The sequence below is a fragment of the Balaenoptera ricei genome, chromosome 1, assembly GCF_028023285.1.
Source record: "Balaenoptera ricei isolate mBalRic1 chromosome 1, mBalRic1.hap2, whole genome shotgun sequence".
Lineage (NCBI taxonomy): Eukaryota > Metazoa > Chordata > Mammalia > Artiodactyla > Balaenopteridae > Balaenoptera > Balaenoptera ricei.
In genome coordinates, this window is record NC_082639.1 from 60,166,180 (window position 1) to 60,192,050 (window position 25,871).

At 37.6% G+C, this 25,871-nt stretch overlaps 1 protein-coding gene across 1 annotated transcript in view; it reads left to right on the forward strand.

Moving 5' to 3' along the window:
* The first annotated feature begins 911 nt into the window (after positions 1–911).
* Positions 912–25,871, forward strand: part of LRRC7 (leucine rich repeat containing 7) — a 496,206-nt gene continuing 471,246 nt past the window's right edge. Inside the window, exon 1 of the mRNA XM_059899299.1 lies at positions 912–936. Within this exon, the coding sequence (XP_059755282.1) occupies positions 935–936 (2 nt within the window). The 5' untranslated portion in view covers positions 912–934. The remainder of the gene's footprint in view (positions 937–25,871) is intronic.

The following is a 25,871-nucleotide window of genomic DNA, read 5'->3' on the forward strand; positions in this document are numbered from 1 at the left end:
TCTTCTCACAATTTGGGGAAGCCCGAGTGGAGGTCAGAGGGGCAGGCGAGGACCTCAAAAAGAGGCCGAGGGCTGTGAACGTGGCCACCCCCTCCCCTATTGCTGGAAAATCTCCTTGACATTTTTTACACTTTGAAGCAGCTGCAGCTGGTGTCGTCGGAAAAGGGGGTGGGAAAAAAGAGAGGGGGCGGGGAGAGCACGGAGACACAGCCAAGAGCCAGGAGCGGCGCCTCCTCGCCTGCCAATCCTGGCACCTGTTCACCGAGCCACTGCACCGAGGAGGACCCCACTCCGGGCGAACCCTGGGCTCGAAGCCACGGACACTCAGCCCCTGGGCAGCGGGTTCTCGCCGGAGGGACCTGCAACCGCCCACTCGGCCGCCGCCTGCAGCCGCGGGAGCGCACTGCCCCTCCGAACCGCCCGCTGCGCCCCGGTCCCCGGGGATCCTCGCCCAGGAGAGGCGCGGCAGCGGGCAGGGGGTGTCACGGAGTTGGGTGCAAGATTCGCCTTTTCTGCTCGGATCTTCTCCGCCCAGGATTCATTGTCTGTGGAGCCTTCTGGGGGTGGGGAGGGAGCTGCGCCTCCGCCGCCGCCGCTGCCTCTGCTGCTGCGGTCGCTAGCGCGGCGCGCAGGGCAGGCGGAAGCTGGGCAGTGGATGCGCTCCTGCCTCCCCCGCCAGCGCTTCGGGCTTCCCCTCGGCCGCTTCCCGCCGGAACCTCTCCAGGTGTCCACCTGAAGGGCACGGGCATCATGGTCTAACGTGGCACCTGCCTGGAATCTCCTCTTTCTCCTCTTCTCCTCCTTCACCCCTCTTCTCCTCCGAGGACCCTCGTGCCCACTCCACTGCGGACCCCCGAACACTTTAAGGAATAACCCTTGGCAGCTGCACGATTCACTCTCTCCGGAACCTCATGGGCAGTTTCTCCCGCCGGCGATGTGAGTAGGACACTATCGCTCGGTGGCCAAGGGGGTTGCGGGGGCCTCGCCGCGACAGCCACAGCGCCCGAGGTGTGGGACCCGGGTGGCCGACGGGGGCGGGGGTGGGAGGACCGGAGCCTTCGGCGCTCTCTGGGAGCTGCTTGCGCGGTGGCCCGCGGAGGCGGCGGGGAGGTGGTAGGTTGAGGGGCATTTAGAATGGGGTGCTAGCTGTGCGGGTGCAGGGGAGCGCCGAGTGGCCTGGGCTGGAGGGTGAGCTTAAAGGGTTACATACTGTAAAAAGGAAAGGTAAAGAGCTAGATTGGGGTGCTGGTGCTGGGACCGTTGGTTGAGCTGAGATTGGTCTTAGTTCTTTATTATCTTGGGTATCTCCAGTCAGTTTTTTTCCTGGAGGTGTCTGAAGGATGAAGCGCTCGTTTGATATTCTCTCTCTCTCTCTCTCTCTCTCTCTCTCACACACACACACACACACACACACACTTGTGGCAGGTCGCGTTTGTCCCTTTATCTTAGAAGCTGTAGTATTCCTGTTTGATGTCTATTTGTTTGAAAAATACAATTAGAAAATCTTTATGCCTTTGGGGATTGAAGGGAACGGGTGGGGTTTTGGGGAGGGGATGAAGGGGAAGAAGGAGTATGAGAGACTGGAAGACCGAAAGAACTGGGGGAGCGATGGAGCGAAAAAGCTTTCTCCCTGGGAGTCAGGGAAAGCGATGTCTCCTTCCCCCTAAGCTAGACAACTCCTGCCCACACATCTTCTTTGTGTTGCACGGCGAAGCTGGTGAGCCAGCACTATTCCCAATCCCAGGGCTGAGCCCCCTTCAGCATCTTGCATGCTCCTCTTAGAGTCATTAAGGATGCAGGACTAGTTTCAGATCCTACGTGGAAGGAGGGAGGGCAGCACATTAACATTACGATAACCATAGCACCTTAGCTCACGGACAACTAAATTGGCTGCCACAGGGTGTCCTGCCTTACAGTTTGCAGAGTCAAGAATGGGGGTGAGGGAATGCGGCTTGTACAGAATGCCTTTAAAAAGAGTGTGACTTAATAATAACGGAGATGGCTGCAAAATTGCTTCATTATACTACTTCTTGCCCATCAGGGCTGCATAAAGGACCCGCCTCCGCCCTCTCCCTCACTGTCTCCTCCCCATCAAGTCACAAAGCGAGCGGGCTGGGCGAGAGGGCGCAGCGCCAGGCAGAGAAGGGAAGGGTCACTTTCACAACTCCCGGGAATCGGCTTCAGGAAGGAACCATCTGAGACTCCCACGACTCCCACGTTCACTTTCGAAGTTCTCCTTCAAAAGAAATTAGAAAAGGTGTGCGTATGGGGGGGTGGGGGGGTACGCTCAGTGAGACATAAAAGGTCCTCCACCTGCTCTTTTCCATTACTTTCCCAATACACTTTCCAATTTACCTGCAATGGTATCTGGGTCACCACGTCAAGATGTGTACCTGTTTACATTGAAATGTGGTTCTCTTGGTAGATGAAAAGCAATTTGTATGTGAGCATATTTTAACCTAGGTAAAATTTCTAAGCACAGGAGAGATTTTATAGCGTGGGCGAGAAGTGTGCATTCCAGTGAAAGCAGGACACGTGATCTCCAACAGGAGAGATACAGTATTAGGAACTCGATTTTCTTTGTTCTAGGCTGAGCCTATGAGATGTTCAGCATCCCTGTTGCTTAAGTCCTCCTTTAAGAGGGAAAAATAATAAAGTTGAAGGGGGCGAGAATAGAATGTGGAGAAGCACAGATACCTGTGAAGGGTTTGGACCTATTGCTCTGCCGCCCACCTCTCCTCTTTTACTGCCCACCTTCCACCCACCCCCACCCCTCGCCCCAGCTAGCCCCCTATTTAAAAGTGAGGCATTCCTTCTGGGAGACGTGGCGGAAAAGTTCTCCAGTCCCTGCACACGTGGGTTCTCTAGCGCCTCAGAACCTGCTGCGTTTCTCAACAGATTCTGCCACCTCCCCAGTCCAAGTGTCACGCCTCCATCCAGGCGTCTTGAACTGACTTCACAGACTCTAAGAGAAACACCACGAGATTTTGTGCAAAAGACAGTAGAGCAGAGTCACATCCCTGCTTCTTGGAAACCATTGATCGCACCGGGAAAGAATGAGAAAGTAGGGATGTAGGAATGATTTTAATTTTCCTTAAAAGTAAGTCATATGATTAAAGTATATTGAGAGTGGTGTTTAGCGCTCTTTGCGTTTTGGACTCCCGGGGAGTGTATCAGGCATGTGGAATGTCCTGGGGTGTGATTATTTATTAATTTAATGGAGGTAGAACTTGTTCTAGACCCACCATTTAATTAGTTCCCTGACTTGGAGATCTCTTATTTCATTTTTCACTCCATGATTTATAAGCGATCTTAATGGGCTGAAGTTTTTAGAAATGTGGGCTATTCCTGTCCTGTGCTGCATTGCATCATACTAATATGTGTTGGTAAGGAAAGCAGAGTCAATTTCCATGGCATATTATGAAGTGAGAGTTCTTTATACAGTTTTAAAAATACTTGACTGCCCAAGAAAAGATGTGTACTTACCATGGCAACCCTTACATTCCCCATCACGTGTGCCTGCACATATGCAGCTTCAGAATTAGAAACCACTTCTTAAAGAAATAAACCTGCTTCAGTTACAGTAGCCATGTTTTATTCCGAATTTTAGTGCTGCTTTAGGCTGGCATTAAAATGTTCTTAATTAAAATCTCATTCCACTTTTGTTTGTAAGCTTTTAATTTTTCTGCTTCCTCTATAAAATATAGAACATAGCTGAAAGTGCTTTTGTGCATCTGTATTTTTGTGTGCTTTTGATTTTAAAAAATTGCAAAGATATAGATTAATATCACTATGAATTTTTATCAATTATGAAATCATTAAATGACTGTATTATCCACATGGTGTTAATTCCCAGGGGTATTTCTTAGATCTCTCTCATTTGCAGTTCATAGTACATGGTAATACTTGATATAAAAACCTAGTTTCTTTAATCATGACTTAAAATGTCCACCTTTTAAAAATAGTTGAAAAAATAAATAAGACAGTTGAAAATTTGAAGATAAGTTATGTTTTCATTGATGTATCAAAATTACACCTATTTTTACTATAATTTTATCTTCTGATGACTGTTGCCCCAGTATAAGGATGGATCCCTCATTCCATGATATTATAATTTCATTTCATATCCAAATTAACAGAGTGCACAAAGAGTAACCAACTATTGATAAATTACTATCTGAGTTATTTCTGGATCCATATTCCATTCTTTTTCCTTCACATAAATTATTTCATAATTTTTGGAAAATTCTTCATTTAGAGTATGCTATTCATTAAGTATAATAATTATAACAACCACATAACCAATAAAAGACATTACTTGGAGTATTTTGGTCTCTCCAGTAAGAATGGCTGCTTTGTAGAGTATCATCCATATTCTTTTTTGGCTGGGTCTAGTCAGTCACGTGAATTGGCAAGATGGCTTTTGGGGAAACGTTAATTCACATCTGTGACACAGAACAGACCTTTAGTTTGTGCCAAGCCGAATGACCATTAAGTAATTCATATCTTCAAGGAAGGACAGATTGAAAATGATTCTAGGATCTTCTGAGAACCTTGACATTTTTACTTTGAAGCTGTTCACTACATCAGTATTCAGTGGAGGGTTTTTAATGTCTCAGGATTAAAAATCGGAATTTTAAGATGAAAATAGCAATTTGACCATATAGTGTAGCTATTAAATTCTACTCTGAGGAACCACAAAATCAGAAAGGAGATGCCTAGATGGTAGGTTTTGTATATATGTTAAAATACTGATTCGTGAATTGTCAATGAAAACTCAAATTTTAAAGTGGTACTCTAAATCAACAATGTTTGAAAAATGATGGCCACAAAACAGTAACATTTTTCCTTTATGAAGTTTTTAGCCAGGTTCTGTGAATAGGGTTTGAATCATTAGAAATATCCATGTTTTTATAGAAAATACTCTAGTGAATTATCCTGAGGTAGTGAAAGAGGATTAAGAAAACCATAGGTACTTCCAGAATTAACATGGGATCCTGGTAATGCAAACCAGCCTCTTTTAATGCTGTAAAATACAAGTAGTAATAATTGCTAATTTATAATTCTAGTACATAGCAAATAATAAGAAAAAATGGTACATTTTAGAAGAGTGCAACATAAACTTTTTGGTACAAATGAGGTTTTCTATAGTAATGTGTGTGTGTGTGGGGGGGGGGTATATGTCGTGATGGCATAGTATGTTTTTAAGGTATGCCATTTAAATAGTTAAATATGTTTATTTCCTATCTTGGAATTAAGTGATATGCTTAAAATTCTTGAGCTTTTGTGGTCAGGAACCGCCCCTTGTCATCTGGCTTCTCTTACCATAGTGTATAATTATAGTAACAGCTACCAGCTCCTAAAGACCTACCATGAGTCAGGTGCATTAGTTCAAAATAATCCTTTAAGAAGCATTATTCTCACCATTTGAAAGATTAGAAAAGTTAGGTTCAAGGGCAGAAGTGATACATCCATGGCACATAGCTACAAGGGGATGATTTAAACCCAGAGTTGGCTCCTGTACCATTTTCTCCATACTATGCCTTCTCCTTCATAGGCAAAAATTCATGCTTGTTAGATGACAGAAATCTGTAGATCATTGAATTATTTTGTAATGAATAAAAAAAACTTAATATTTTGAAACAACTTTTCAAAGTAATCGACATATTTGGCAATAGTGCACCATATTACTTTTGTGACCATTTAATATTGGTACAGAAGATACTGCTGCTTATCTTCCTGGCATAATTAATTCATGACAGAAACATTTAATAAACTATTAGAATCTGTCATATAAAAGTACATTAAGGAAGTTTTCAATAAAGCAATTTTGAGTCAATCGTTGTCATATCTACTTTGAAATTGTGATTTGATATATAAACCTCTGGAGAGGTATCATATATGCTATGTAAATTATTAACCATAACAGAAAAATTATCATTTGTTATTCAATGATGCATGGAAAAATTATTAAATAAATTTAATAACCCAAAGGATTTCCTGCATATACTCACTTTCACTATACTGTTCACTGCTTGATAAATTACTTAAAATCTCTGTAGAAAAATATTATTTCACTTTAATAAACATGAAAGCAATAGTAGTTACCAGAGATGAAGTAGTGAAATTTATATTAGCATTGACATGATTTATTTAAATATTTTAACACTAGCGTAGATGCTTAACATTGTTTAAAGACTTCATTTACTGGCTTCTTAAGGATGCAGTTTCTTCAGTTGTGCCAGGGTACTTTTGCTCTACATGAAGTTCAGTAAGTTTGAGAGCATGTTTAACCTCAGGTGATGGTGATACCAGGCCCAAGGTGGTAGCATAACAAATTTGTTAAGAGCAAGGGAATGGCAGGATATATGTGTAAGTGTGTGTGTGGTGTGTGTGTGTGTGTATGTTCAGATGGAGAGAATTAAATTTTGTTCTCTTCAAGAGGTAAAATAGTATGAGAACAAGTGAGACTCTGTAGGTTTCAGTTATACAAAAGAGGTAGGTGACCTGAAAAGAAAAATACTGATAGTGTAAGTACTATCATTATGAGATTTTCACAGGGAGAAAGAGAAGGAGGTGGTACTGTGGAATACAGAGCTAGCAGAGGAAAAGATGGGAAAAACAGTCTAAGAGAGCATTTGATTTAATTCCCCAAGAAAAGAATTACAGGCTTTTATGTAATTATTATACTAAAAGAGATAAATATAGGTTTGTGTAGTGGCAAAATATTTTATAGATGGCTGTTTGCATTATGAAATTATTTGGTAATGGAAGGAAAGGCAAGAAATGAACCTTACTGAGATAGTGCCTAAATGTTATAAAGACCTTGCTGTACTAAAAAGGTGAGTAATGGATACAAAGCTAAAATGTGTCATCTGAATTTGAAGAATTAATGTGACACAAATGGTGTAACTAAAATAATTTAAAAGTGCAAATAATTAGACTTCTTGAATATTAACTGATTAGGTTTTCTGCATCTAATGCATTCACCATTGCAGTTCTTACCATGAGTAGGCATCTTACAGAGTCATTAGAATGGAGATGTACCTCCGACCACATATTCTTAGCACTGACATCACACCGAATATTTATTCTGGTGTTATTCTGAGTTGGTGTAACTCAAGACATGAAAAAAATTTTCTTCCCTACTTCAAGTGTGATTAATTTCTTAAGACAATTATAAAAGCTATTATAATTAAATCAAATACCTACTTAAACTTCGAGTGATCGTTAAATATTAACAATATCCTTAGGGTAATACCATATTGTTGAACATTGAGCATACCACACACATACACATACAGCTGTAATTGCTCTGTTTTATGATATTATGATACATACTCTCACATAGCTGTCATCTTACTATTTCATGAGTTCATAACATTTCAGAGAGGGAAAAGACTTTAGAGGGTCTTATTTTACAAAAGAGGAAACTAAGCCCAGATAAGTGTGCTTTCTTGTACAAGGTCACACATCTGTTAGTGAGAGAAACATAAATAGAACCAGATCTCTTGGCTTCCAACCTCGGCCACTAAAACCACACCCTTGGAACTACTGGAGATTTTACACCTTAACAAAGGGAAATAAGGATGAAAACCTTAGTCTACTAAATTCAGTTAATGAAGTCAGCCAACATGATGACCCACCCAAAATACATTTCTTTCTCATTTCATTTTTGGCTTGAATTTTGGCCTGAGTTTTTATTTAGCCTAAGTTTTTTGGACAATTGCCTTATCTTTCCACTTTGATTTGACTATTTAGGCAGTTTAATTCTATAAATTTACCATCTGTTAAGTATTCTATTTTTAAAAAGGTACCATTATTTAAGAAATATGGAATTAATTTCACTAATATTAAAGCATTCTAAGTTTGGATACTACAGCCTTTTTAATGAAAATTAAAATGTTCTTTTAAATTATTGATCTATTTAGAATAATGCCAACTAAATATTAGATGATGGAGAAGTGTTCAATTCCTTTTAAATAAATGAGATTTCTTCTAAATTTGCTAATTTCATTAAGGATAATCAATGATTTTTCTTACCAGAAAACAAGAATTATTTGAAGTGAGGTTAGGCCTTTCTATAAAATACTGCCTTGAATATTGATTAGGAAAAATTTTTAATCAGGAAAATAAAATATGATATAGTTGAAATTTTTAAAAACATACTCATTTCTGTCAATTTTTTTGCATTACAAAGTTATATTTTGAAGATTCCTTTGAAATAATAAATTCCCTCTTACTGCTAAATATCTATTTACTTATCTGTTATGTTATGACTGTTATGACTTTAAAGAAGGGAATTCTCTGTTCTTTCATGAGACAAATTGAAGCAAATGTGTCTCATTTAATGTTTTCTCTAATGCTAAAATTCTGAATACATTTTATCTAGAAGCTTCAGTTACTGGGAAACTTAAGACAAGATGTTTTCTAACCTACTACCAAAACATATTAGCAACAATTATAAAACATTTTTGAAATGATGATGTACATCTCTTAAAATATGTATTTGGCTTATAAATAATGGCATACAGAAATATCTACAAACAAAAGTATTTACTTAACAAGACTACCTGCATAGCCACATCTCATAACCATTTTTAAAGGACAAATGAAAACTTCTTAGTGTAGCAATAATGGTTAAAATTGAAGAAAGAAATATGGTGACTAAATTAGTTCATTACATATCAGAACATTAGCTCTGCTTTTCATTTGTGGAATGGTTCTTATTCATGCCACCTTTAGTGTACTGTTCTGGGACTCGTGGGTGTGATAGAATGGAACATATTTCTGTATCTGTGAATATAATCCCACACACCATTTTACATGACAAAATCTGAATGTCCTAAGACTAGGTGTTAAAGGTAAGACATGATGTCAACCTTTACCGGTCCAGGGTTTGAATTACCTCCACAATAATGCTTGTTTTGTCTTTCAAATTATCTAATACTATTTAAAGAGATGTTATTTAGACAGGTACTTCAAGGAGTAAGAGATTTTTTGCATTTGCTTCCTTGCTTGCTAGCTTGCTTATTTTCTTACTTGCTTGCTTTTTCTATCTCGATATAACTAAGGTTTGCTTCCTGCAGAATAAAAGCAAGCTGCTAAAACTCAAACATAGTGGATACCAAAGTGGGATATGAACAAGGGGAGAGGTGCAAACGTGATGTATTCTTTGTACTTTGGTACAGAAACTACTAGAACTGCAACGTATATTTATTTTCTCTATAAAAACTATGAAGAAAATAAGCTTTATTAGTGAATATAGTTATTAATATAGTTACTAAATATAGTTATTAATAGTTAATAAATATATGAATTAACAGAAGAGGTACATGCTTATTTATGAAAATATATTGGAAAAACTAGGAAGATGGGTAATTGAGAATGCATTTATCTTAAAGTCTAAAATGTGCTGGTGAGTAAAAAGTTAGAGCATGGTTTGTACAAACAGTGTTTAATGTCTGCTTTTCCTAAATATAATTGTATATATGTCAAGCTCTTAGTCCTAGGTACATTCTCTATGCATCCTATCCTAAATACACCCTCTGGGCCAGGCCAAGGGCCCTTGTCTCCTGGGACAGTTGGCAAGATATATATCTTCTCTACTCTTTGTTAATTAGCATAAATTCAGCTGTGAACACAAGGTGTAATAGGGACTGCTAGTGGAATAACATCAGTCTCTTTGCACACAGTCTTGGGGATGCACTTGTCACCCCTTTTGACTCTGTATGTGACCAGGACAGCCCCAAAGCTCAAGGGTACATGTCTTCTTTGCATGTGTAAAGTTATCCACGAATTTTAGAATGGAATATTTTCTTAATCTTCTTCTCCTTTTTCCAAGTAGAATTTCTTTGTATGATAATGTGTGAAAGATAGATAGGAATGCAGAAAAAAGAAAATTGAATTTGGATTCTGGGAATATGGATGAATATTTTCTTGTCTTAAATGTCACTTAATGTTTTAATATTTTTGTTTAACAATGGATAAAATAGTATATTTTTGTTATAAAAAGTAGGACATTTTATTGAGAGTCAAGAATTATAGTCTGATGGGCTCACATTATAAAAAGTAATATAATAGCTTCTGGTAGTTACACTGAGAAGGAAGGCAACAAAAAACCCTATGATGTTACTTGAAAGGTTTTACACTCTCTTCTGGATCTGAAACAAGTGAGAAAAATTTACCCTTAAGCTGCGTAAAGATCACTGTTAAGTTGGTACATTCTTTTTAGAATGCTTAGTTAAATGAAATATATATAGACTATTAATATACTTTAATGAAACTTTAGAGTGCTTTGATTACATTTTTTAAAAGATCAAAGCTTTAAATTGTGTGATTTGTGTGATCACCCAAGATCACTGTAAGTTGGTCTTTTGGGGATTCTTCAAAATGTGAATATGTATCATTCTTAGCATCCTTAAATAATTGTTTAATTGGCTGTCTCCAAAACTAGCGCATGTATAGTGGCTCACTTGATTTTTATTCCTAGCATACTAGTTCACAGCATAGTGCAGAAAAAATTCATGTTGTGTGAATGAATGGTTTCATTTATGCCTCTGAATGTCTCTGACTCTTGCAGCCTTTAGTGTGGTTCCTCTGGATTTCTTCTTCTCTTTCCTTTTTGAGAACATCATAGGATTTAATTCCCCAGTCCCTCTTTGCAGTTAGGCTGACATGTGACTTAATTTGACCAATGCAATAGCTAAAAGTGAGGAGTATCTCTTTTGAGTAGAAGTATTTATGACCTAGTGCACTATTTGCTCTTCTCCTGATACAGCAATTACAGACACGTTTGTCATGATGGGGCCTCCATCAGCCTGGCCCCTGAACAATTACACTAAATAAAGTCATCCCTTTCAACATGTAGCATGAGCAAGAGTGGATGTATTGTTGTGTTAAGATTTGGGGGACTGTTTGTTACTCAAGATAACCTAGACTTTCCTTCCTTCCAAATTCACTGAGTGAAATCCTAGTGAAAGAATCCTGATGTCCAGTTTATGGTGTCACAATTACAGGGCTGTTATATGGACATGCCTCTAGTTTACATTTTAATATAAAATTGTATTCAATTCCCACATATATGCTGTCTACAAGAGACCCAATTCAGACCTAGGGACACATACAGACTGAAAGTGAGGGGATGGAAAAAGAGATTCCATGCAAATGGAAATCAAAAGAAAGCTGGGGTAGCAATACTCATATCAGATAAAATAGACTTTAAAATAAGACTGTTACAAGAGACAAGGAAGGACACTACATAATGATCAATGGATCAATCCAAGAAGATATAGCAATTATAAATATATATGCACCTAACATAGGAGCACCTTAATACATAAGGCAAATGCTAACAGCTATAAAAGAGGAAATTGACAGTAACACAATAATAGTGGGGGACTTTAACACCTCACTTACACCAATGGACAGATCATCCAAACAGAAAATTTATAAGGAAACACAAGCTTTAAATGACACAATAGACCAGATAGATTTAATTGATATATAGGACATTCCATCCGAAAACAGCAGATTACACTTTCTTCTCAAGTGCACACAGAAGATTCTCCAGGATAGATCACATCTTGGGTCACAAATCAAGCCTCGGTAAATTTAAGAAAATTGAAATCATATAAAGCATCTTTCCCGACCACAATGCTATGAAATTAGAAATCAATTACAGGGAAAAAAATGTAAAAAAACACAAACACATGGAGGCTAAAGAATAATTACTAAATACCCAAGAGATCACTGAAGAAATCAAAAAGGAAATCATAAAATACCTAGAGACAAATGACAATGAAAACACGACGATCCAAAACCTATGGGATGCAGCAAAAGCAGTTCTAAGAGGGAAGTTTATAGCAGTACAATCCTACCTCAAGAAATAAGAAAAATTTAACCTTACACCTAAAGGAACTAGAGAGAGAAGAACGAACAAAACCCCAAGTTAGTAGAAGGAAAGAAATCATAAAAATCAGAGCAGAAATAAATGAAATAGAAGCAAAGAAAACAATAGCAAAGATCAATACAACTAAAAGCTGGTTCTTTGAGAAGATAAACAAAGTTGATAAACCTTTAGCCAGACTCATCAAGAAATAGACGGATAGGACTCAAATCAATAAAATTAGAAATGAAAAAGGAGAAGTTACAATGGACACTGCAGAAATACAAAGCATCATAAGAGACTACTACAAGCAACCCTATGCCAATAAAATGAACAACCTGGAAGAAATGGAAAAACTCTTAGAAAGATATAACCTTCCAAGACTGAAGCAGGAAGAAATAGAAAATATGAACAGGCCAATCACAAGTAATGAAATTGAAACTGTGATTAAAAATCTTCCAACTTCACAAAAGTCCAGCACCAGATGGCTTCTATCAAACATTTAGAGAAGAGCTAACACTCATCCTTCTGAAACTCTTCCAAAAAATTGCAGAGGAAGGAACACTCCCAAAGTCATTCTACAAGGCCACCATCACCCTGGACTTTCTATCCTATTCCATTGATCTATATTTCTGTAAAAAAGAAAATTACAGACCAATATCACTGATGAATATAGATGCAAAAATCCTCAACAAAATACTAGCAAACAGAATCCAATAACACATTAAAAGGATCATACACCATGCTCAAGTGGGATTTATCCCAGGGATGCAAGGATTCTTCAATATACACAAATCGATCAATGTGATACACCATATTAACAAACTGAAGAATAAAAACGATAGGATCATCTCAATAGATGCAGGAAAAGCTTTTGACAAAATTCAACATCCGTTTATGATAAAAACTCTCCAGAAAGTGGGCATAGAGGGAACCTACCTCAACATAATAAAGGCCATATATGACAAACCCACAGCAAACATCATTCTCAATGGTGAAAAACTGAAAGCATTTCCTCTAATATCAGGAACGAGACAAGGATATCCACCCTCGCCACCATCATTCAGCATATTTTTGGAAGTCCTAGCCACAGCAATCAGAGAAGAAAAAGAAATTAAAGGAATACAAATGGGAAAAGAAGAAGTAAAACTGTCACTGTTTGCAGATGACATGATATTATACATAGAGAATCCTAAAGATGCTACCAGAAAACTACTAGAGCTAATCAATGAATTTGGAAAGTTTCAGGATACAAAATTAATGCACAGAAATCTCTTACATTCCTATACACTAACAACAAAAGATCAGAAAGAGAAATTAAGGAAACAATCCCATTCACCATTGCAACAAAAAGAATAAAATAACTAGGAATAAACCCACCTAAGTAGGTAAAAGACCTGTACTCAGAAAAGTATAAGACACTGATGAAAGAAATCAAAGATGACACAGATGGAGAGATATACCATGTTCTTGGATTGGAAGAATCAATATTGTTAAAATGACTATACTACACAAAGCAATCTACAGATTCAGTGCACTCCTTATCAAATTACCAATGGCATTTTTTACAGAACTAGAACAAAAAATCTTAAAGTTTGTATGGAGACACAAGTGACCCTGAATAGCCAAAGCAATCTTGAGGGTAAAAAAATGAAGCTGGAGGAATCAGACTCCCTGACTTCAGACTATACTACAAAGCTACAGTAATCAAGACAATATGGTATTGGCACAAAAACAGAAATATAGATCAATGGAACAGGATAGAAAGCCCAGAGATAAACCCACACACCTATGGTCAACTAATCTATGACAAAGGAGGCAAGGATATACAATGGAGAAAAGACAGTCTCTTCAATAAGTGGTGCTGGGAAAACTGGGCACCTACATGTAAAAGAATGAAATTAGAACACTCCCTAACACCATACACAAAAATAAATTCCAAATGGATTAAAGATCTAAATGTAAGACCGGACACTATAAAACTCTTAGAGGAAAACATAGGAAGAACACTCTTTGACATAAATCACAGCAAGATCTTTTTTGACCTATCTCCTAGAGTAACAGAAATAAAAACAAAAATAAACAAATGGGACCTAATGAAACTTAAAAGCTTTTGCACAGCAAAGGAAACTATAAACAAGATGAAAAGACATCCCTGAGAATGGGAGAAAATATTTGCAAATGAGTCAATGGACAAAGGATTAATCTCCAAAATATATAAACAGCTCATGCAGCTCAATATTAAAAAAAAAAAACAACCCAATCAAAAAATGGGCAGAAGCCCTAAATAGACATCTCTCCAAAGAAGACATACAGATGGCCAAGAGGCACGTGAAAAGATGCTCAACATCACTAATTATTAGAGAAATGCAAATCACTACTACAATGAGGTATCACCTCACACCAGTCAGAATGGCCATTATCAGAAAATCTACAAACAACAAATGGTGGAGAGGGTGTGGAGAAAAGGGAACCCTCTTGCACTGTTGGTGGGAATGTCAATTGATACAGCCATTATGGAGAACCATATGGAGGTTTCTTTAAAAAGTAAGAATAGAATTACCATATGAACCAGCGATCCCACTACTGGGCATATACCCAGAGATAACTGTAATTCAAAAAGACACATGCACCCCAATGTTCATTGCAGCACTATTTACAATAGCCCGGACATGGAACCAACCTAAATGTCCATCGAGAGATGAGTGGATAAAGAAGATGTAGCACATATATACAATGGAATATTACTCAGCCATAAAAAGGAATGAAATTGGGTCATTTGTAGAGACGTGGATGAACCTAGAGACTGCATACAGAGTGAAGTAACTCAGAAAGAGAAAAACAAATATTGTATATTAATGCATATATGTGGAATCTAGAAAAATGGTACAGATGAACCAGTTTGCAAGGCAGAAATATAGACACAGATGTAGAGAACAAACGTATGGACACCAAGAGGGGGAAAGCGGTTGTCGAGGGGTGGGGCGTGGTGGTGGGATGAATTGGGAGATTGGGATTGACATATATACGCTAATATGTATAAAGTAGGTAACTAATAAGAACCTGCTGTATAAAAAAAAGTATTCTGTTTTATGTGTGATTAAAATTTTAGTAATTTAAAAAGCTATATTTAAAAGATACAAAGATCAATCTAATTGAGAAATTTTTATATGTTTGAAGCACTTTGACTTTCTCAGTTTATAATTGTGTGTTCACACATATTTTGATACACCTAAAGTCTAAGAACTCTGCCGTCGTTCTTGTACAACACAGAAGCAGCTCTTCTGATTGTGAACAAATTGAAGAAACCAGCGAGATACATATTTTCTCATTCTGTAGCTTATTGGGACAATACTTACAATAAAAAACTCTACCAGATCTACTAGAATCTGCAACATTTTCTCAGTTTAATACATTTTACCCATGTTCACGCATGTATTCATTCACCCATTCTGAATATTTATTGTGCTGTTACTCTGTGCCACGCCCTGTGCTAGACAAGGCTGATTACACATGTGACCCCTGTTTTCATGGCACTTATAGCCTAACGGGGTGGGCAGACATTAAACAACTAATCACTCTAGGAATATACAACTTCAAGTTATGATCAGAGCTAAGCAGGAAAAGACCAAGGTACTGAGAGTGAATGTAATAGGGATCTGAGCAGGAGAAGTAGTATCTCTGATGAACTGATATTTAGTAAGACATCTTAGATGATAGGAGTTAGCCAGGCAAAGAGAGGGAGAAAGAGAATTCCAGGCTGGGCAAATGGTGTATGCAAAAACTCTAAATCAGAAGAAGGTGGTGCCTTGAAGGGCAGTGTAGTTGGAAAGAGGCCAGTGTGGCTGAATATTAGGGAGCAAGGGGAGACTGGCATTAATATGAGACAGGCATGAACCAGATCATCTCAGAATTTATTGACCCAGTTAAGAATATAAGATTTTTATTCTACATCCCATGTGAAGTCATTAAGCATTTTTAAACAGAAGAGTGGTGTGAACTGATTGATATTTTTAAGTGATCACTTGAGCTGCTTTGTTTAAAATGCATTACAAGAAGGTCAGAGAGGAAGTAGGGATTTTTCAATTAGGAGATGTTTACAGTAGGTTGGGCAAGATATTAAGGTATCTTGTGCTAGGATTTGGGTCATGGAAATGGAAAGAGGTGGATAGAAGTGGGTATGCCTTGTAGAACCTCTTGTATTCTTTGCTGAATTGATAGTGGGAGAGGGCTAGAGATAATAAGTATGGTATCAAGGATTATTTCAAGATTTCTGACGGGAACAACTGGACACATGGAGATACAATTTATTGTCTGAAGAATCCTGGATAGGGAGCTAATCTATTCAAGCGTAACTAGAACATTGACACTAATGTTAAGGAAACTGAATAACTGACTGAGATATTGAGGAAGCATGAATCAGAGCATCAGTTTATAAACCTAAACATCCTTATATAAAATTACTGGAAATGTAGTGAATACTTTTGTGGGGAAAATAATTAAAGTCTCTTTTTTTTTTTTTTTAATTAATAGCTACCTTATTTATTTATTTATTTTTGGCTGTGTTGGATCTTCGTTTCGTGCGAGGGCTTTCTCTAGTTGCGGCAAGCGGGGGCCACTCTTCATCGCGGTGTGGGGGCTGCTCTTCATCGCGGTGCGCGGGCCTTTCACTATCGCGGCCCCTCCTGTTGCGGGACACAGGCTCCAGACGCACAGGCTCAGTAGTTGTGGCTCACGGGCCCAGTTGCTCTTCGGCATGTGGGATCTTCCCAGACCAGGGCTCAAACCCATGTCCCCTGCATTAGCAGGCAGATTCTCAACCACTGCGCCACCAGGGAAGCCCATAAAGCCTCTTTTTAAGAAAAAAAAGTTTTCAAATAAATGATAATTGAGTATGCATTAGAGTGACTCACTTGATATTGCTCTCTTGCTTTTCTTCTAATTATTCTCTGGCATGAAAAGAAAACATGAATGTGTGTCTATTCCTTTTGAATACTAATGTCTTCCACCTCTTTCTGTTACGCTTTAAAGTTTGGAAAGAGCAATTTACTTCTGGTCCTTTTACATTTGGTTGCCTGAGATGAACAGAAGGCTGTTAACTGTTGGTATAGTTTGTTTTAAGCAGCCCATCTCAAGTACTTCCTATCCTCTTGTAGCCCTGTAACTACCCTGGTATCCACGCTGAGTACTTCTCTGGGCAAGGCCACACACATTTGCAAGTTATCCCCTGTGTGGTCCCTTTCCTTTAGGCCTTCACATTTGTAATTTTCTGATGCTAAGTTCTGTCAGTTCAGACACATTGTAAATTGCTGCCCAGAGAGTGCATACATAAGTAAAGTGATAATCTTTTATTTATGTACATATTATGGATATATTATTTAGGAATATGTTCAGCTGCAAGTAACCAACAATTTGTGGCTTAACTGATTAAAATATTATTTTACCCCTTCTTCCAGTTAGCATTTGCAGTGGTAACTAAAAATCCCAAAACATTTCAGTGACTTACAACCACAAACATTTATTTCTCACTTACAGCAGCAACTCTGCTTTGCTCTGTTCACCCAGTCTTCTCACTCCAGCCTCCAGGCTGAAGGAGAACCCTTATCTGGGATGTGTTGTTCTCCTGGTAGAGGACAGGAACAAGAGGCCAAACTGACCCACTCAAGTTCAGTGAAAGCTTCTGCTCACACATAGCGTATTTTATGTCCATTCACATTCTGTTGGATAAAACAAATCATATAACTATAATCAAGGCTCAGTGATGCTGTTTTCAAATCATTGCTTACGGCTTGGGTAGCATTCTTAGCATTTATGCTTGAAAAGAGTTTTCCTACCATAACAGAACTGCCTTCAAGTGGATTGGCACCAAAGATAATAGAGGCAGTGGATATCAAGTGTGAGTTCTCTTAGATCTCTTCTTTGTTTTTGTTTTTTCCCCCTTTTATCCTGGCCAGCATGCAGATCGGTTTAATACAGTACTACTTGTGTGTATATTTTGATTTTTTTTTCTTTGATTGAGTTCAAATGTATTTTATAAATTTCTCAAATAAATTACTTGGACTATGCCCTGCTATTTCCCTAGCATAGCTATTACCCTACCATGGGGCACTTGGAAAAAATAACATTCATCTTGAAATTTAGATTAATCATAATTCAGTTTTAGCTTGGGGGAACAGAATTTATTTTTTCAAACATTGAAGCTTAGTTATGAAGTAAAATTTTATTCTTTTATGAAAATCTGGAGGATCTGTGGAGTGATTTAGATTTTAAGAATAGTTGTACTTTGGAACTCTCAGATAACTGATAGTTAACTACCAACTGATAAAGCTATAATCTGAAATTCCTTTTAATGTTCAAAACCTTATATATTTTATTTTTATTCAGGTCTGCTTTATCTAGAACTGTGGTTTATGACCATTATTTATTTCATGAATCATATTTTCACAAAGAAAGTTTTTTTCTATTAGATGGAATCCTTAAAATTGGATGTATTTATAATTAAAATAAATTATTCGAAAGTAAATATGTAAAAGCATTTATGTTTAAACTTCTTTGGTGTTCTTTTGAAACCACCTGACTTCATTGCTGTGCACAGCTTTCTCTAGTCGCGGCGAGCAGGGGCTACTCTTCATTGCGGTGCACGAGCTTCTCGTTGCGGTGGCTTCTCTTGTTGCAGAGCACGGGCTCTAGGGTGCATGGGCTTCAGTAGATGTGGCGCACGGGCTTAGTTGCCGCGCGGCATGTGGGATCTTCCCAGACCAGGGCTCAAACCCGTGTCCCCTGCATTGGCAGGCGGATTCTTAACCACTGCGCCACCAGGGAAGCCCATGGAACGTTTTTATCAAGTGAAACAGTACAAAAAACACCAATGCGTAAAACAGAGGCAAGTAAGGTTGCTGTGTTTGAAAATCACTGTTTTATATTCAAGAATTATCATGCTAAAATATAATTATTTTATAGTTTCTCACTTTCTATTTTAACAGAAAAACATTTTACCCCCAATTGGGGAAATTTTAAGAAAATATAGACATTATTTATTTTCAGTTACAGGTTACCAACAGAATTAGAGTTCAGCAAGGTCATTTGAATTGTCTTATGGTCCAAACAGGATTGCATTGCATTAGCTCCTCCTTTTTTTTTTTTTCCTTCGATTGACAGAGGGTGATATCTTCACTGTAACTCCCAGAGGTTTCACTTTATCACACCAAATTATCAGTGTATATTCGAGGCCTCTGCAGGACAGAAAGGTATCTGGGACTGCCAGCGTTGCGTCTTAATGAGTATCTTCTGTGCTCAGCTAAATAAGCAAAATGGTAGAGAAAACACGACTCCAGGATAATCTGAGGCAGTTGGAAAGACTTACTCATTTTGCTGAATATAGCTCTTTAGTTTTGGCATCAGTTTTGGCTTTGGCTTGGTTTTTTGATTTTGTCAGAGCTTGGGGTCACTTACTTCCCTCATCCTAAATATCCTATTGTGACTGGTTAAAGTTTTTATGAAAGTGAACTCCAAGCAGATCAGCAAAAAAGAGCTTCAGAGGCAAAGGGGGACAGAATGATTATTTCCTCAGAATTTCATTTCTCTACTATCCTATACGACAGAAATATTTGAGGGTATTTTGGGGCTCTTCTATTTTAGAAGACATGGAATTCTTATTACCTTTGTTGGCTAACCTATATTACTCTCTTGCCTTCTGCCGTCCTGGCCTTAAATTTTTATTTTATCAAATGTCTGTCAAATTTTTATTTTGCTGCCCTCTGTGGTTTAGTGATATGAGTAGTTGAATTGCAGTCAGATCAAAAATATGGGTTTAAACTTTTTTCTGTTACTTTTTTGCTGGGTAAACTTAGGAAAGTTATTTTTAATTCTCACGTCATAATTTATTCACCCTTGAAACAAACATAATAATACTCATTTCACATAAATGTTGTGATGATTAAATAATTTATGTAAGAAAAAGTATCTAGCACAGTGTTGTCTTAGTAATACTTAGGACATGCAAATCAAGTCACCTTATCTCCTCTCCAGTGAAAACAGTTTATTAATTTGCCATTTGTTTTGGGACAAAGACCAAAATCCAAAGTTTTTTCTACAAGTCCCTCAAGTCTGCCTGTTATCCACACTCCAGCTTGACTTCCTACATGTCCGAAAATGTTGGTCCTCTTTCAGTGCCTCGAACAGGCCTGTTTCCTACAACCTTAGGGTCTTTTCCTGGGCTGTTCTCATGAACTGCTCTCTTCACCTGGTTAACTCCTAGTCTACTTTCCTTTTTCAAATGAGTGCTCACTTCCTGTGGAAAGCCTCTGCCACCACATTCTCTTTTGGCACTGCACATGTAGCACAATGCCATACAAAGTGTTCCATACATGTTTATTGAGTGTGAACTGCTATACTCATGTACAGTTTTATCTTTCTTATCCTTCAAACTGTTTTATCTTGGACATTTATAAAAATGCTTCAAAATGAATATACGTACAAATGGAGTAAAAGGAGATGAGAGCTAACATTTATTAAAGACCTACTGTCATTTCAGGAACTCATCTAGGCATGCTATAATATTTTTCCTTATGTAATGCTCACTGGCTCTGTGAGCAAATATGATTTTTAGGAAAAAATAAAATTATATGTAATATTATATTACATATATATTCATTAAAGGTCTTTGTGCCAAATTAAGAGGAGAAAGGGAAGCATGCACAATTTATAGACTAAAAAGTAATTTTCTCTTTTGTTGAAAAGATAGTAACAGGAAGTTTTATTGCATAAGGAAAAGTTCATGTTGTAGAATGTTGTAGTTCTTTTTTTTCCAGGGATATATTTACCATTTGCATAGATCAGGCTAGATGAAATATAAAGCCTTTGAAAAGATGATAGTCTATATCTTACACATAATTTATATATTTGTAAATTAAGGCACTATTATGAAGATAATTCCCATCACGCATGGAAATATCTATGATGTTGATACTCATCTGCACCATAAACACAAAAAAGAGAAGCTTTGGAAAAGCCTGCAGGTGTCAAGAATAAATTGTGGGCAATCACAGTAAACATTCTTAGAAGTGCAATATGTGATAAAACACGTGCAGCCAGTTAAATGAGGGCCACTGACCTTGTCAGAATGACACCTCCAGCCACCGGTGAATTCAGGAAGAACTACATGAACTATTATCAAAATGTATATCTTTCTAAAATTTTTAATTAGCAAACTGTTCCATTGTTTACCTTATATATTTTATAAGGTAGTGCCTTTGGTTCCTTTATATCACAAAGATGGTGAATGTCAACTAAATACAAATCTTTGCTTACAAAAATGATTCTTAAAATGGAAGGATTATGGATGCTAGTGTGAATCTCTAGAGAACAGAAGGTTTTTGTAGACTTAAATCTACTATTGTTAAAAAGCGGGGGTAGCAAGAGCTGGTCTGACAATCAAGCTTATTGTCTCCTGTTATGTTACATGATAAGACAAAATTTCAAAATAAAATTAATTTCAATTTTTGTCAATTTAAAATATTGACCCACTTAAAAATGTTTTATTTCCTCCTATCTCTTTCCCTATATGTAAGCATTTAATATATTATTTTAATTAGTTTTTCTGACTTTAATCTCCCTCACCCATCTGTCAAATTAATCTTTGTGAAGGCCTTCCATACAAAATTAATTTTCCTTCTGGGAGATCTCCAGTAATTCCTTACTGCTTATAAAAAGTCTCAATTTCTTAAGCTGAAGCTCACAAGCTTTCAAATTTCACTTACAACTTTCTTAAACTTATTCTCTGCTTCTTCTTTTTATTTATATTCCTGTCAGTTTAAACTGAGCTGAGGTCTCCAAAGAGACCTTGTATATGCCTTCAAGGAGGAGGCATTGTGATGAAGTGGTCAAGGAGTTCTATGGATTTCCATACTCTTTACCCTCTTTACCAGTAAGCTGTATGTCTTGTATGCTAATGCTTCCTCTCTTCCCCTCTGATCTTTGGTTTACCCCTCTGTAAAATGGGGACAATTGAAATAATAACTATACGCTCCCTCAAAGGAGCGTTTTGAAGATTACATAGGATAATAGATGCAAAGCAACAAGTAAAGAGCCTAACACTACTAGTTGAGGCTTAATAAATGCCGCTCCTTATACCACTTGCCATATGGAGTTCACACTTCCCCTAAAAGTACCAATGAATCGCCCAAGGTCACAGTGAAATATATGTTCTGTTGATTACAAAGACAAAACATGAAGGGAGATCATGTAACATTCGTGGTCAGGAGCAAGGGCTTTAGCTTCAGCTGGTCTGGAACAGGCTCTAATGCTGCTTTTATCCAGCTGTGAGACCATGGACAGATTAGTCTTCCTGAGCCTTGGGTTCTGATGTGTAAAATATGCCAAGTAATCCTGTTCTGATAGGGTATTGGGGCGGCAGGGGGGTGGTTAGATGAGCTAATACATGGCAGTAACTAAAATAATTCCAATAACTCTTGATAAATGTTATTTATTTTTATTTTAATTGAAAAATAAGTCTTTTCAGTTTAGTAAATGGCAGTGAAGATTTTTTAAATCAAACTATTAATTTTAAAAAGGCATTTTTACCATTTTTCTAGATCCCACATATATGCGTTAATATACGATATTTGTTTTTCTCTTTCTGACTTACTTCACTCTGTATGACAGACTCTAGGTCCATCCACGTCTCTACAAGTGACCCAATTTTGTTCCTTTTTATGGCTGAGTAATATTCCATTGTATATATGAAAAATGGTACAGAAGAACCTATTTGCAGGGCAGGAATAGAGATGCAGACGTAGAGAATGGCAGTGTGGACATGGAGGTGAGGGGATGAATTGGGAGATTGGGATTGGCGTATGTGAACTGCCAGGTGTAAAACAGATAGCTAGTGGTAATTGCACAGGGAGCTCAGCTTGGTGCTCTGTGGTGACCTAGATGGGTGGGATGCGGGGGGTGGTGGGAGGGAGGTCCAAGAGGGAAGGGATATGTGTATACATACAGCTGTTCACTTTGTTGTACAACAGAAACTAACACAACATTGTAAAGCAACTATACCCCAATTTTTTAAAAAAGGCGTTTTTAGCTGACTTTATTTTTGGCATTTCAAGTGCTATTTAAGAATTTAATGGGTATTACTTAAATACTTGTTCTTTATTTCTCCAAAATACTGTCTTTTGTCCACTACTAAGCAACAAAATCAAAGATTCTAAGGAATCCCATTTATTGTTAAACCTTGGAATTACTGTTTTCTGAATTCTGAGGAACAAAACAGAATCCAAGCGATTCTAGTAACTCCTAACATGTTCATGCCCTTTTCACAACTGTATCCAAACAATGTCATTTGTAGGAGGTACTATTTTCTTGCCTTTAGTATATTTACCTGAAGAAATATATTGTACATGTTTGTATACTTAGATGTCTATTGGGATATTTTTAAGTATGCATGTGTTAAAATATGGTATAATATCATAGAGTACTTTACTGATGGAAAGTGTCTTCCTTCTTAAATCACTTCTCTTTGATTATTGCTTATATTTCTTACTCAGTCACCCAAATTTAAAATCTCTCACTTCTTCCGTCCCTTGTCAACATAGGCTTTTTCTTCTAGTTCTGTGAGCTCTAATTCTCAAATATTTTCAAATCCCTTTACCCTCATTGGTCTCACTACTGCTCCTTCAGTTCAGGACCTCTTTATGTCTCCTCTGCCCTACTGCAGTGGCCTCTGACTGGCCCTTATTCCCTCTGGACTCTTCTTCCTCCAATCCAACCTCCGTGGGGCTCTCTGTCCTTGAGAGTTTGTGAAATTCAGGAGTTCTACTTATGACAGCTCTCCTGATTCAAAATCATCCCTGACTCCCTGTGTTCAAACTCTTTGACATGGATTACGTATATACACAGTGACTTCTGCTCTAACTTCCCCTCCTAGATGCCGTTAATATTCTAGCCATATCACACTACTAGAAGCTCCAAAAATATACCCTGCCTTGCTCCAAGCCATGTTCTCTGCCGGAAATACTGGCAAACTTTTACGCATTCTTTAGCTCTTAGTTACAAATATCACTTTCTCCATGAAGCCTTTCTATAACTTTTCTCCTCCTTCTAGTCAGAGAAAATTAGTGGCTTTTCCTCTGTGTTTTGAAAGTAATTTGCATATACCTCTACCAGAAGTCTAATTATATTTTAATTGTTTATGTGTCTTTTCTGCTAGGATGAGCATTATGATATCAGAAATAGCACCTTATTCTTTTTTGTACACCCAGCTCTTATCATACAGTACCTAGTCAATAAATATTTGAGGGATAAATGAATAACAGGCGAATAAATGAACAACAAAAAATTGACAACGAACCTGTATATATATATAGATCCATCAAGGATAATGTGATCAGGCCTATACTCTAAATTGTCTGTTTCTTCTTGTTGTTAGATGCAGATGAAAGAAGATTCTAAACATTTAATTTTCCAAATTGAGTATATCAACATTAAACAATGTAAAGACAATACAAAAAAGTGGAGAAAGTCTAAGCTTTGGCATTATCAAAGCTGGATTTGGGCTCTAGCTTTACCAAGTAATAACTAGGAAATTTGGAACAGGCTGCATAATTTTTCTAAGGGTTGGTTTTTTGCATCTGTGTAAAGAAAATAATAATATTTATATTTACCTCACCATGTGGCCATGAGAATCAAGTAAGATGAATAGATGGAAATGTTCTGTAAGCTATTAAATACTATTAAAATATTAATTTAATATTTTAGTAGGTTTAAACTTAGAGTCACAAACTCTGATGTTCCAAAATACAACTCTTAAAATCTATTTATAACCTATATCAAAGTGTCTCACAAAAGTTCTCAGTTGGTACTTGTTAAATTTATATTTTCTTGACAAATATACCAAGTCACTTTTTATCTAAAACAGTATATTCTTCTTCTTTTTCATGCTGCTGCTACTGCTGGTACGTGTGTATGTGTGTGTGTGTGTGTGTGTGTGTGTGTGTGTGACATCCTGGGGGAGGGGTACCTATCCCCCGTGCCCCCCTCTTCTGCTCTCTGGCCTCTACTGAACTTTTCGACCTCTGGGTCAACCCAGTCCACACTACAGCTGCCCTTAACATTTCTGTATACCCCACCTGGACCATCGATCACTCAGGTGTCTGTATTTTATGTTCTTATTTCACCTCCCCATCTCTTTATATACATCTGTCCCTTCAGCACTTCATGCTCACCTCAGAAACATTTAGTTTAGAAACTTTCAGGTATCACTGGGATACAAAGAACTCTATGAGGTGGTCCTTGGGCCCATGTCTGTAGAAACCTCCCTGGGCTGTTGCCCAGATACCAATTGTGGATCTGAGGTGTTTTAAGAGGCTTGTAGACTTCCAGGGTTATATTTTGGGAAGAGAAGCACAAGCCCTGAAGAGATGCCATCAGAGCCATTTGGATATTTCTGTCACACTCACCCTGAGGTTTTAATCCTAATGGTGAGCCAATCATTGGGCACCCACCGTATCCATACTCTAGTTCCGTTCACTTTGAATCATTTCCTCTTCCTGTACGGTGAAATGGGTGTTTCTTTTGGGGTCAGAAGTCAGATATTAAGTCCCCAAGCACTTGTTTGTACTCTGTGGCTGATAGTCACAATCTGTGCCATTTTTTTTTTCTAGCTGGATCTTTGATACTTAATGTCCAGCTTTTGAAATTCCAAGAAAAACCTCTGTCTCAACAAGTGTTTGGATTTCCGCCTATGGTTCCAGATAAGGACTTAAATACTCTATTTTGAAATTCAAGGCTGAACAATAACTTCTTTGTTCTTAGCTGTGTTCATCCTCTCTCTCTGCAGTGAAGATCACCGGCTCCACAGTTTAAGGGACACAAGAGGGTAGGAATAAAATATAGGAATGAACATTATCCATGAAATATATCCAAATATATGGTCTTATTATTAGTTTCTGCGATTTAGAGATTCTATTGTTTTTTAAGATTATATCCT